The sequence below is a fragment of the Ornithorhynchus anatinus genome, chromosome 11 (assembly GCF_004115215.2).
Source record: "Ornithorhynchus anatinus isolate Pmale09 chromosome 11, mOrnAna1.pri.v4, whole genome shotgun sequence".
Taxonomy (NCBI): Eukaryota; Metazoa; Chordata; class Mammalia; order Monotremata; family Ornithorhynchidae; genus Ornithorhynchus; species Ornithorhynchus anatinus.
Window position 1 is genome coordinate 12,248,710 of NC_041738.1, and position 13,587 is coordinate 12,262,296.

The 13,587-nt window shown below is 50.3% G+C and overlaps 1 protein-coding gene across 2 annotated transcripts in view; it reads left to right on the forward strand.

Moving 5' to 3' along the window:
* MSANTD2 (Myb/SANT DNA binding domain containing 2) overlaps window positions 1-8,329 on the forward strand; it is a 28,562-nt gene extending 20,233 nt beyond the window's left edge. The window contains exons 2-4 of one of the 2 annotated variants that reach the window (XM_029075483.2): window positions 1,899-2,154; window positions 3,929-3,989; window positions 6,662-8,329. In XM_029075483.2, the coding sequence (XP_028931316.1) occupies window positions 1,899-2,154; window positions 3,929-3,989; window positions 6,662-7,481 (1,137 nt within the window). In that variant the 3' untranslated portion in view covers window positions 7,482-8,329. The remainder of the gene's footprint in view (window positions 1-1,898; window positions 2,155-3,928; window positions 3,990-6,661) is intronic. The other variant, XM_029075484.2, reaches the window with a different exon arrangement.
* Window positions 8,330-13,587: the final 5,258 nt, after the last annotated feature.

The following is a 13,587-nucleotide window of genomic DNA, read 5'->3' on the forward strand; positions in this document are numbered from 1 at the left end:
CCCCTATTGTGTGGACTAGGCACCGGGAAGACTACTGTAGAGTTAGTGGACACGATCCCTGCCCTCAAGAAGCTGACAGTCTTGCAGGGAAGATGAGCCCCAACGGATAGTATTGTGGGCATCTACTGTGTGCAGAGGACTATACTGAGCACCAGAGAGAGTACAGTAAGGTTAGTGGATGGGATCCCTGCCCTCAAGAAGCTTGCAGGGAAGGTGGACATTAAATAAATTAGATGGGAGGAAGAAGCAGAAGGGATATGGGAGACCCAGGTGGGCAAGGGCTTGAGGAGCCAGACATCATTTTATCGGAGAAATCATTTCACTGACGAAAAGCGACAAGTGGTGACCAAGGAGAGAATGAGGTGCTTTTTAGGGCCCAGGAGGTTCCACGCATTTCAAAGTCCTGAGCACTTTTTCAGCATCATAATCATCATCACAATAATAGTAATTAATAATTATAACAACACTAATGATAATAATGACGCCTTGATGTTTAGAGTTGCCTCTCTGTTATCTCCAGTCTCAAGGGACAGATTTGTACGGCTAACAGTCAAGCCTCCCAAAGTAATCAGTCAGACCGTTATTTATAAATAATAAATCTGCCGAGGGTCTTATCCGGAAGGTTCCCACATATTTTGTTAGTCAGTGCTCTCTCAATTTCTGGAATTCAGATCCACCCACCCACTCCAGTCTAGACGGCCCCGAGCATGCCCTCGTCAAGTCCGAGGTTGGTCGCCCTGGTCCCGGGGGTGGAGGAGGTGCAGGGAGTGTCAGCCTCTCCCTCAGTCTTCCCCCCAGCCCCCGGAGGGGACATCTTTCCCTCCAGGGGCCGAGGTCCAGCCAAACTGATGGATGAGGCCGAGGTGGGTGTCCTGCTTTTCTCCCTCTAAATGGTTTGGTGGGGAAAGCGGGCGATGGGTAGTGCACTGGGTCCTGAGAGGCAAGGATTAGAATGGACCATGGTGGAAGGGGGTGAGGACGAAGGAAGAGGTGTGAATTTTATCTATGGATATGCAAGCTGGCTTTTCTCTCCGAACCTGAGTGGGAGGGCAGGGTTCGAGGGATGGACAGCACATACACACCACCCTCCCCACCCCAAAAGCAATTCAGCATCTCTGACTGTTGGCCCGTTTTGGTGGCGGTATGGGGAGCCGGCTTAGTCCGAAGTGCCGAAAGGCCTGGGAGCCAACTGCTGCTTTCGGGATAGTTGATCTTTGCAGTTGGAGAATGGAGCGCATTATTGATTCGCCTTCTATTTTAAATTGCAGCAGCTTCCCAAGAGGCAGTGAGTTAGTAAGGAAGACAGACTATGTAAGTAAAAGATTTTAACCAGTTAATTGTTGTAGGCTAGTTTAGCGTATTTCCCCCTTAGTGTAAAGAAAGGAAGGTTTAGCACTTTGCTTCTGAGGATTCCTTTCTCTGTCCTCCCCCTCTCTGTCTCTCTCTCTCTTTCTCTCTCACCTGTCCTAAATTCTGGGCACAAATGGCAGCTGGCCCCCTCTCCTCTGTGGCAGGTATCCCTCCCTAGTGGCTGGCTGGTGCTTTTGGGGGAGGGATCTTGTTGCGGGGAGGCGGAGGGATGGGCGGGGGTGGAGGCGGGGGGGGGGTGGTGGAATGTGTGTATTGTTGGAAATATGCAATGCTGTAATGTTATCTGTTTGACAATGGATTATTAACTGCCAAACTGTTGTTTAAATTGTAATGCGTTTGAATAAATGTTGAATTTATCGATTTATTTTTTTCTAATATAATGAATGAAAATGAAATGGCGCATTCTTGTAACAATGTGTCTGTGTGTCTGTCCGTCTGTGTCTGTCTGAAAGTGATTAATATCTGTGGTCCATACCTGGAAGAGGAAGTGCAGATTTAAAGGAATAACAAAAGACTTTGTGTCTTAGACCCTCCGCAGGTGTTACAGTCGGGTGAAAGAACATGGTGTTGGGAAAAGAAAGAGCAGTTACACATTTGAACAGTTGGAACAGGTGTTTGGTCAGGGAGGATGGGATTCTCAGCCCTGCCAGCCTGTACTTATTAACAGTAGTGGCTTGTACCAGGAGCTGGAATCAGACGGCAGCACCATGGAAGATTATTCACAGGACGACTGGGGAAACCACAGTCAGGAGCTCCATGGCTACCCGACTGATCAGGAATTGGGTAAGAGAGCCACCTCCTCCGCTGGTCGTACCCGCGCACCCACCCACCGCCCTGGAGAGCTCGCCGAGTTGCTACAGCCGATCAGCCGGTCGGCCCACCCCACTGCCAAGGACGTTTCAGGTTGTGGGCTCCCCCAAGGCAGTGGCACCAGGGTGGACCCTTGGCACCAGTGGGTGGGCTTTCCCCCCCAATAAGCCCTCCCGGTGGCTCTGGGCAAGGGATTTTCTTCTTCCTCCTCCGGCCGGCCCACCAAAGTCGGGTGCATTCCCAGCAGGATGGGGAATTGTGGGAATGCGTGAATGGGAAGTGGACTCTGCATCCCCATCTGGCTTTGTCCCAGTCGGGAGATTTGAGCTCCGCAGTTCAGCTGTAGCGGAGATCTGGCCAAGCGGGACAGCCTGGACCCACTCCTTCAGTGTACCCCGTCGCCCAGAGGTCCAGACATTGTGTCCCCTCTTTTTTTTTTAAAAAAAAAATTTATTAAGCCTGACATTGTACTAAACGCTGAGATAGATACAAGCTAATTGTGTTGCTCACAGTCTTAATCTCCGTTTTACAGATGAGGTAACTGAGGCACAGAGAAGTCAAATGATTTGCCCAAGGTCAGACAGACAAATGGTGGAACCGGGGTTAGAACCCCCATCCTTTGGCCTCCCAAGCCCATACTCTATCCACTAGGCCTCACTGCCGTTAATCTAAGACCTTCTGGCTGCTCCTGGGAAACAAAAGCAGAAAACTCCATCCCACCACCTCAATTTAGTCTCGATCCCCGGGATCAAATCAGAAGGGCCAGTGCCATGTTTCTTATGAATGTTGGACTGTGAGCGAGAACTGGGAGACGTCACAGATGGAATCCATTCCCTTCCAGGAGTCTAACTCGAGCTCAAACTTTGGTCCGAGTGCAGCCACAGGACAATGAGCTACAGAGTTCAGAAATAAATTCAAAACGGTAACAGTAACAGGCTCGATGCAGCCCAGACAGAAATCCCCAAGAGATCAAGTTGTTGTGCGGGGAGAGCCAGGCATGTAAAAGGAACGATGGGCGTTCGCTGCAAAGCGAATGTTTTAAACTTCAAAATGGCAAGGGTGGCTGAGGGAGAGGGGTTCATCAAACCTCTGGGACTTCACCATTTCCAGAATGGAGACTCGGTTGTATTTTCTGAGTGCTCACCGTGCGCAGAGCACTGTACTAAGTGCTTAGAAGAGTCCAATCTCCACTAAGAGTCCACTAAATAGACGCATTCCCTGCCCACAACAAGCTTACAGTAGAGAGACGAGATTACAGTGTAGTGCCTCAGTCACCCATTGATAAAGTTTAAACAACTTGGCATCCGGTGACACACATACATACACACCCACACACACCCCACTTCCGCTCCCCCACCCACACATACCTCACCCACATGGTGTAAGTCAACTAGAAACGCCAACAACTCTGGGGAGTATCATCCTGAAAAGTGAACCAGGGAAATGAAAACGGCCGCTTCATTCCCCGGGCTTTAAAAAATCATGTTTTCCACAAAATGAGACTTTAATCTGCCAGCTGGAAATCCACTGATGACCTTGAGGCATCTTGCGGCGGCCCTGATCTTGCATGTCAACTGCTGATGCCTCATTATTCATGAGCTAGATTTCGAAATCAGGCATCGAGAGGCGCCTTGTTTTTGGGGCCCAGGAGGGAAGCCATAGCGGCCGGATGGCTGGCAAAGACCGTGACTTATGTATAAGGGTGTTGTCTTAGCCAAATATAATTCTTTTTCCAAATGTCTTTCAGATGAAATGCCTGCCACAAAAAGAACATTAAAAATCAAGCAAGAGTCTTCTGAAGAGGCACAGTAAGTCGTGGCCATCTCTCCTTTTTGTAAATGGCATTTGTTAAGCACTTTGTGCTAGGCATTGTACTTAGTGCTGGGTTGATACAGGCCAATCGGGTTGGTATTAGGTGCCTATCATGGGCAGAACACTGGACTAAGCACTTGGGGGAGTACGGTAGATTTAGAAGACACACTCCTTGCTCTTGAGGAACTTCCAGTCTTGCAGGAGAAACAGACAATTAAAATAATTACAAGGAGGAGTCATTCAGTCGTATTGAGCACTTACTGTGTGCAGAGCATTGTACTAAGCGCTTGGGAGAGAACAGAAGAATAATAGACACATTTCCTGCCTGCAACAAACTTTTAGTCCTTCTTCGCTATGGAGCCAGTCTGCCCCTTTTCATAGCACAGAGGTGTCACCCGTGCACACACACATCCTAATGCCAACCTTCTTTCCCACTGTGCCTCTATCTCGCCTATCTCACCACTGAACTCTCGCCCACGTCCTGCCTCTGGCCTGAAACGCCCTCCCTCCTCAAATCTGACTAAGAATGACTCTTCCCTCACCTTCAAAGTCTTATCAAAGGCACATCTCCTCCAAGAGGCCTTCCCTGACTAAGCCCCCCCTCCTCTTCTCCCTCTCCCTTTTGCGTCACCCTGGCTTGCTCCCTTATTTGTCTCCGCTCCCAGTCCCACAGCACTTTTGTCCATATCTGTCATTTATTCATTTATGTTAATGTCTCTCTCCCTCTCTAGACTTTAAGCTCCTTGTGGGCAGGGAATATGTCTGGTATATTGTTATATTGTACTCTCCCAAGTGCTTAGTACAGTGCTCTGCACACAGTTAGTGCTCAGTAAATATGATTGAATGAATGAACTAAGCTGTGCTGCTCAACTCCGTGGCTTCCTAGCGTCGTCATCACGGCATGCATTAGGCGCTTCCTCTGTGCTGAACACTGTGAGAAACACAAGGGAATCAGATCAGACACGGTCCCCGCCCCACCCGAGACTGAGGAAAGGCGAGTAGAGATCTTATCCCCATTTTACAGATTAGGAAACCGAGGCCCAGAGAGATTAAGTGACTTTACCCCGGATCACACTGCAGTCAAGGGGCAGAGTTGGGCCTCGCCCAGTTCTCTTGACTCCCAGTCACGGGCTTCCCCCTCACGGCCGCAGCTCATCTGCAGCGACAGAGCGTATTGAGCACCCACCATGTGCAAAGCACTGCACAGGGCACTAAGGAAATTAAAGGAGGGAAAAGGCTGTGTCCAAACACCCCTGCCCAATCAAGATTCACAGGCGTAATAATCATGGTATTCTTGGAGTGCCTTCTGGGTGCAGTGCACTGTGCTAAGCACTTGGAAAATCCAAAAGAGGCTTGAGACGTATTCCCTGCCTACAAGGAGCTGCCAATCTGACATGTAAACAGAAGACAAACATAGATAAGAAGGAATGGAAAGAAACTAGCATGTGAGTTGAAAGTAACAAAGACGGAATTAAGAAATAATACCGTTGCACCTGTTGTATTCACCCAAGTACTTAATACAGTGCCTAGTATTCAGTAGGCGCTCAGTAAATGCCATTGATTGATGGGTTGGCTGAGGAAATATTAATGGGATCATATTAATAACTGTGGTACTAGATTAGCTTTTGCTATGTGCCAAGTACTATTCTAAGCATTTGGGTAGATACAGGTTAGGTTGGACACGGTGCCTGTCCCATATGGATCTCACAGTCTAAGAAGGCGAAGGAGGTAACTGAAGCACTGAGAAGTGAAGTGACTTGCCCAAAGTCATATAACAGACACGGAAGAACCGGGATTAGAGGCCAGATCTTCTCACTCCCAATCCCATGCTCTGTCCACTAGGCCATTTTGCTGTGAACCAAGTACTGAGTTGACCAAGAGAAAGTATGGCCGGTCGGAATGGAGTTAGCCAGGGCAGGCTTCATGGAGGCAGCAGTCCGGAGCTTTGAGGAGAACGCGATTGGTTGAAGCTGAGGAGCTAAGATCTCATGTTTGCGGTGTGAGCTAGGACAAGTCGCTTAACTTCTCTGTGCCTGTTACCTCATCTGAAAAACGGGGTCAAGACTGTAAGCCGCATGAGAGATAGGGACTATGTCCAACCTGAGTACCTCATATCTACTCCAGTGCTTATAACAATGCTTGGCACACAGTAAGCACTTAACAAATACCACAGTTATTATTAGAAAGCAGAAGCTGGAGTCTAGCGGGAGGAAGGGGCAGCTAGCATGTTGTGAGCAGGGAACAGGTCTACCAGCTCTTGCAATTTTGTACTCTCCCAAGGGCTTAGTTCAGTGATCTGCACACAGTCAGTGCTCAATAAATGCGATCAATTTGATCAGTAAAGAGGAAGGAAGCCGCTGGCGGGGACTCAGGGAGACCTGGAAACTGACAGCCAGAGTCAAACAGTGGAGATCCCCAAAGAAGGGAGAACCGGGGGCCATTCAGGGAGAAGATTCTTTCTGGCTACGGGTGGGCTGGGATGGGTACCCCTTCCCCCTCTAGGAGAGCTTCTCGAGCACCCCTGGAACAATTCAGGTCACTGTCCAGACCCTAGGTCCGGACCCCGGCTGAGCTTTCCAGGGGAGGGGGAGGCCCACACCTCCAAAGGTCTCGGTCCCTGACGGTATCCCCCTCTCTCTCCCCCCGCCGCGGCGGCGGCTCTCCGCAGGAAGCGAGACAGCATGCAGAACATCGTGCAGATCCTGGAGTCGGTCCAGCTGAAGTGGGAGCTGTTCCAGAGCTGGGCCGACTTCTCGCGGCTCCACCTGTCCAACAAACTGGCCATCTTCGGGATCGGCTACAACACCCGCTGGAAAGAAGACATCCGCTACCACTACGCCGAGATCAGCTCCCAGGTGCCCCTGGGCAAGCGCCTGCGTGAGTACTTCAACTCGGAGAAGCCTGAGGGCCGGGTCATCATGACACGCGTGCAGAAGATGAACTGGAAAAACGTCTACTACAAGTTCCTGGAGATCACCATCAGCGAGGCCCGCTGCCTGGAGCTGCACATGGAAGTGGACTGGATCCCCATCGCCCATTCCAAGCCCACCGGCGGCAACGTCGTCCAGTATTTATTGCCCGGGGGCATCCCCAAGAGCCCGGGCCTGTACGCCATCGGCTACGAAGAGTGCGGCGAGAGGCCCCCGTCCCCGGAGCGGGGTGGGGGCCGGGACCTGGGGCCCGAGGGCCGGGAGGAGGTGGCGGAGCTGGAGGCCGCCCGCATCACCTACTGCTACCTGGGCATCGCCGAGGTGCGGACTCTGCAGCAGTGCCTGTTCCTCCACTTTCAGGCTAACACCAAGACCTTCAGCAAGGATTGGCTGGGCATCAATGGCTTCCTGTCCCAGAACTGCCTCGTCCAGCCCGGCGTGTCCCCCAAGTCCATCTACATCAAATTTGTGGAGGTGGAAAGGGATTTTCTCTCCGCGGGCTCGCTAGTCGAGTGCCTGGAGAAAGCCATTGGGTACCCCTTGAAGTTCAACAACTAAATCTCATCCTTCATAAGGATCCGGGTTCTTGCGTCGTCCCGACCCCTATTCCCCCCTGATTCCCCTCCCATTTTTGTTCCTCCCTGCCTTCAGACCCCTCCCCCAACACACACACACACACACACACACACACACTTTTCTCTCCAGTTGGACCAATCCAACTTTTATGGATATCAAAGCGGACTTCAGCAAGAAAGAAGCCAACAGACCCCCTTCGCCACCCTGGTTGACAGAGTCGTCCTGATCAAGGAAGACACGTTCCTCCCATCCCACTTCCCCCACTGTCCTCCCGTCCTGTCGTCCCCCTCCCACTCCGTCCGCTCCCCTTAAGTGAACTTGTGGGGCGGGGCAGCCGGGTTTTTTTTTAAAAAAAGAAACAAAACAAAAATAAAAAAATGGATTTTAGAGCCCCACTATAAACAACAGTAGGTACATTCCACATTGGACCAGACTCTTATACTTTGAGTTTCATATGGAAATGAAAAACTGTATTTTTTTCACGATGTTTCATTTTTACACATCTCTTTGTCGCTTATAAGTGTTATTTACAGCCCTGAATAAATAAGCAATAGATAATGACAAGTTAAACCTTGAATCACATTAAAAGAGACTGTTTTTCAGTACCACCCTTAGCTATGATTGTGTATATATATGTGTATATATATATATAAAATTTAGAATCTCACTTTTTTCACCCATCAAGTGTTTTACGATTTCAAACCAGTGTTGCCTGCAAAGACCTTTGTTTCTGTGGTGTACCCACTTTGCCAGTTCCGTTGCCATATCAGGTCGTCTTTTTTTAAAATTTTTTTTTATTCTTTTTTAACATTAAAGAAATTCCTGGCCTCTCGGAGTTTTAACTGGGCTTTTTGTGGCAGAGATATCGCTCCCACCCCCGCAAGCCAGCAGGGTTAATCGTCCGCAGAGAGCACTGAGAAACCTGCCCCGTCAGCCTCGGGAGGGGCACTTGAAACCAAAAAGGGGAGGGGGAGGCTCAGATTTTTACCCTAAAAACCTTTCCTTCTGACCTCAGGCAACTAGCTGGGGGGAATCTCTCTCTGCTCTCTGTAGGCATCAAAGCTTTGCGTGGCTCAAGGGGGAGAGCAGGGAGTCTGCCGAGGGAATGTGTTTTTTTGTAGCATGAGTTGCGGTGGGGAGGTTCGGGAAGCTTTTTGTGTCTGATTCGCTCCGAGTGACGTGGTGCGCAAGATGGCAGCTTTGGTTGCTCTACTGTGAGGTGAGCATCTCTAGAGGGTTGATTTCCCAGCTCACTTGCCTGCCTCTGCCAGGTTTGGGGACCCCCCCCCCCCCCAAATGACTGAGGAGATTGGGAATCCAGGACCCCACAGGTGAGAGCTTCTTCCTTCCTTGCTTCCTTCCCCCCAGTCCCCTTCCATTCTACTGAAGACCAGCGCTGGACTGGATGAAGCTGCAGGTGCGACAGATGGGGGATCCCAGCCTCCAGGCTCCTGTGAGGAAGCTGTGATGTGAGTTCAGAACGGGCACTGTGATGTGACTGTAGGGGTGGGGGTTGCGGGGAATGGGTTGGGCCAGGGGTTGGGTGCTAAATTGTAGCTCATCTGAAAGCTCCTTGATGGCAGGAATTGTGTCTAACAACTCTTGTTCTCCCAAACCCATACTCCCGAGCCCTTAGAGTAAGCACTCAAATACTGTTGATTGATTGAACTTGGATTGGGCAGCCAGAAGGACCCAGAGAAGAGTCTTAGCATCCATCAGGGCTGCAGTTTTTTGTTTTTTTGTGTGTGTGTTCAAGTACTTACTATGTGGTAGGCACTGTACTAAGCCCTGGAGTAGATAAAAGGTTGGACATAGTCCGTATCCCACATCTCACATTTTTAATCTCCATGTTACAGATGAGGTAGCTGAGGCTCAGAGAAGTGAAGTGACTTGCCCAAGGTCACACCGCAGACAGATGGCAGAGCCAAGACTAGAGCCCAGCTCTTTCTGACTCCCAGGCCCACAATCTATCCATTAGGCCTCGCTGATTTGGGCAAAGTTTGGGGGAAAATGGTTAATAGGCATTTCCCATCATGAGCCACACAAGGTCCTTGGGGCCAGAGTTGATATTTCTGCAGATCTCCTCTCTCCTGTTCTCTGCATGTGTAGGCAAGTTCAGTGGACTCAATCAGATGTATTTATTGAGCGCTTACAGGGAACGGCATTGTACTAAGTGCTAGGGAGAGTGTGCACAATATAACACACATTCCGTTCCCACCTCAAGCTTGCAGACTGACATTAATATAAATAAATGTAATGTTAAGTGCTAAGGGGTTGGGGGGGGGGTGTATAAAGGGAGCAAGTCAGGACAATGCAGAAAGGAGTGGAAAAAGTGGAAATACCTCTTGGAGATGTGATTTCAAAAAGGCTTTGAAGGTGGGGAGAGTAATTATCTATCGGATAGGAAGAGGGAGGACATTACAGGCCAGAGGAAGGATGCAGACAAGAGGTTGGCTGCGAGCTCAGCTCCTAGGTGACACTATCTCAGTCCTTGCTTGGGCAACCTGAAGGCCCCCAAACCCAGTGCTGTGGAAATGTGAGCTGATGGAAGCGTCCTCGTTAAACTCCAGGAGGTTGGGGCCAGTGGCTACCAGTAGGGAGAAACCCAAGTTAGATCTGGGGAAGGACTGGGACACGGTCCTACAAGGAGCTAGAAGGGGCCAGATCAGGCCCTGGGAGACCCGGCTCTTGTTCTGCAGTCATTTATTGAGCACTTGCTCTGTGCAGAGCACTCTACTGAGTACTTGGGAAGAGTACGCTATAACAATAAAGATGCATTCCCTGCCCACAGTGAGCTTCCAGTCTAGAGGGAAAGACAGGTATTAATATAAATAAATGACAGATGTGGAGATAAGTGCTGTGGGACTTGGGGGGGCAGTGAATAAAAGGAGCAAGTCAGGGCAATGCAAAAGGAAGTCGAAGAAAAAGAAAAGAGGGCTTAATCAGGGAAGGCCTCTTGGAAGAGATGTGTTCTGTCTAGCAGTGACAGCAGCTCTCCTGGTTCTCCTAGGTCCAGAGCTTTCTGGAGGCTGCAGGGGTCAGAGCTGAGACTAGTGATTGTTCTATGTTCCTCCAGACCCCAGGCTTTGGTATCTCTGTGGTTCTGGGGTGTTGGTGGTAGTGGGGTGAGGTTGGGGGTATTGTGGTGATGTTATGCCCTCTACCAACAAGAAGGGAAACAAGCAGAGGATGTTTGTATTCACTGAGAAGGGTCTGGGGGAGACAAGACAAGGATCCAGCCAGGGGAGTGGACCCAGGCCAGGCGACAACAGCCAGGTCCGCCAGCTGGTGGGAGCCAGTTCATTCATTCAATAGTATTTATTGAGCGCTTACTATGTGCAGAGCACTGTACTAAGCGCTTGGAATGAACAAGTCGGCACAGATAGAGACAGTCACTGCCATTTGACGGGCTTACGGTCTAATTGGGGGAGACGGACAGACAAGAACGATGGCAATAAATAGAGTCAAGGGGAAGAACATCTCGTAAAAACAATGGCAACTAAACAGAATCAACGCGATGTACATTTCATTAACAAAATAAATAGGGTAATGAAAATATATACAGTTGAGCAGATGAGTACAGTGCTGAGGGGATGGGAAGGCAGAGGGAAATGGGAAAAGAGGGCTAAGCTGCGGAGAGGTGAAGGGGGGGCGGTAGAGGGAGTAGAAGGAGAAGGGGAGCTCAATCTGGGAAGGCCTCTTGGAGGAGGTGAGTTTTAAGTAGGGTTTTGAAGAGGGAGTGTGGAGTGGGAGAGTCTGGAAGCTCCCTCTAGACTGTAAACTCTCTGTGGGCTGGGAATATGCCAGTTTATTGTGATACTGTACTCTCCCAATACAGTGCTCTGCACAGGATAAGCACTCAATAAATACAACTGAATAAATGAATGAATGAAAAAGTGCCAACCACTGTTCAAAAAGCTTGGGTGGGTACAAGATAATTGAGCTGAATACAGTCCTTGTCCCACATGGGGCGCTCAGTTTTAATCTCCATTTCCTACTCCATTCTGATCCTCCTTGACCTCTCTGCTGCCTTTGACACTGTCGACCATCCCCTCCTCCTCCATACCTTATCTCACCTTGGCTTCACGGACTCTGTCCTCTCCTGGTTCTCCTCTTACCTCTCTGGCCGATCATTCTCGGTCTCCTACGCTGGAGCCTCCTCCCCCTCCCATCCTTTAACTGTTGGAGTTCCTCAAGGGTCAGTTCTTGGCCCTCTTCTGTTCTCCATTTACACTCACTCCCTCGGTGAACTCATCCGCTCTCACGGCTTTGACTACCATCTCTACGCAGATGACACGCAGATCTACATCTCCGCCCCTGTCCTCTCCCCCTCCCTTCGGGCTCGCATCTCCTCCCGCCTCCGGGACGTCTCCACCTGGATGTCGGCCCGCCACCTAAAACTCAACATGAGCGAGACTGAGCTCCTCATCTTCCCTCCCAAACCCGGTCCTCTCCCAGACTTCTCTATCACCGTCGATGGCACGACCATCCTTCCCGTCTCTCGGGCCCGCGATCTCGGTGTCATCCTTGACTCGTCTCTCTCGTTCACCCCACACATCCTATCCGTTACCGAGACCTGCCGGTTTCACCTCTACAATATCGCCAAGATCCGCCCTTTCCTCTCCACCCAGACGGCTACCTTACTGTTACGGGCTCTCGTTATATCCCGGCTAGACTACTGTGTCAGCCTTCTCTCTGACCTCCCTTCCTCCTCTCTCGCCCCGCTCCGGTCTATTCTTCACTCCGCTGCCCGGCTCATCTTCCTGCAGAAACGATCTGGGCGTGTCACTCCCCTTCTTAAACAACTCCAGTGGTTGTCCATCGACCTCCGCTCCAAACAAAAACTCCTCACTCTAGGCTTCGAGGCTCTCCATCACCTTGCCCCTTCCTACCTCTCCTCCCTTCTCTCTTTCTACCGCCCACCCCGCACGCTCCGCTCCTCTGCCGCCCACCTCCTCGCCGTCCCTCGGTCTCGCCTATCCCGCCGTCGACCCCCGGGTCACGTCCTCCCGCGGTCCCGGAACGCCCTCCCTCCTCACCTCCGCCAAACTGATTCTCTTTCCCTCTTCAAAACCTTACTTAAAAATCACCTCCTCCTAGAGGCGTTCCCAGACTGAGCTCCTCTTCCCCCTCTACTCCCTCTGCCATCCCCCCTTTACCTCTCCGCAGCTAAAGCCTCATTTTCCCCTTTTCCCTCCGCTCCTCCACCTCTCCCTTCCCATCCCCACAGCACTGTACTCGTCCGCTCAACTGTATATATTTTCGTTACCCTATTTCTTTTGTTAATGAATTGTACATCGCCTTGATTCTATTTATTTGCCATCGGTTTTTACGAGATGTTCTTCCCCTTGACGCTGTTTAGTGCCATTGTTCTTGTCTGTCCGTCTCCCCCGATTAGACTGTAAGCCCGTCAAACGGCAGGGACTGTCTCTATCTGTTGCCGACTTGTTCATCCCAAGCGCTTAGTACAGTGCTCTGCACATAGTAAGCGCTCAATAAATACTATTGAATGAAAGATGAGGGAACTGAGGCTCAGAAAAATTGTGAACTGTCCAAGGTCACACAGCAGACGAGTGGTAAAGAGTCAGGATTAGATCCCAGGTGCTTCTGACTCCCAGTCCCTTGCTTTACCTACTAGACCACACTGCTTCTCTGTATTCATTCATTCAATCAATTGTATGTATTGAGCACTCACTGTGTGTAGAGCACTGTACGAAGCACTTGGAAAGTACAATTCAGCAATAAAGGAAGACAATCCCTGCCCACTCTGGGCTCTCTCCCAGGCAGTACAATACTCTGTACACAGTAAGTGCTCAATAAATATCATTGATTGGTTGATATCAGAAGGGATGCTAAGGTCACCATCAGCAACCTCTCTCCTCAACTAAAGATTGCCCCGATGGCTCAGCTGTCTCCTGACATCCTCAGCTCCTATTTTTCAAATGGAAGAGTTGAGGTCCGGGAGAGGAGGAGCCCATGCAGTGTCTGGGTTGGAAATCCAGATGGAGATAGGGGCTGACCTTAACTCTCCTCTCCACCACCACCCCTCTGCTCCCCTGCATCTAGCATTCACCTCAGCAATATTCAT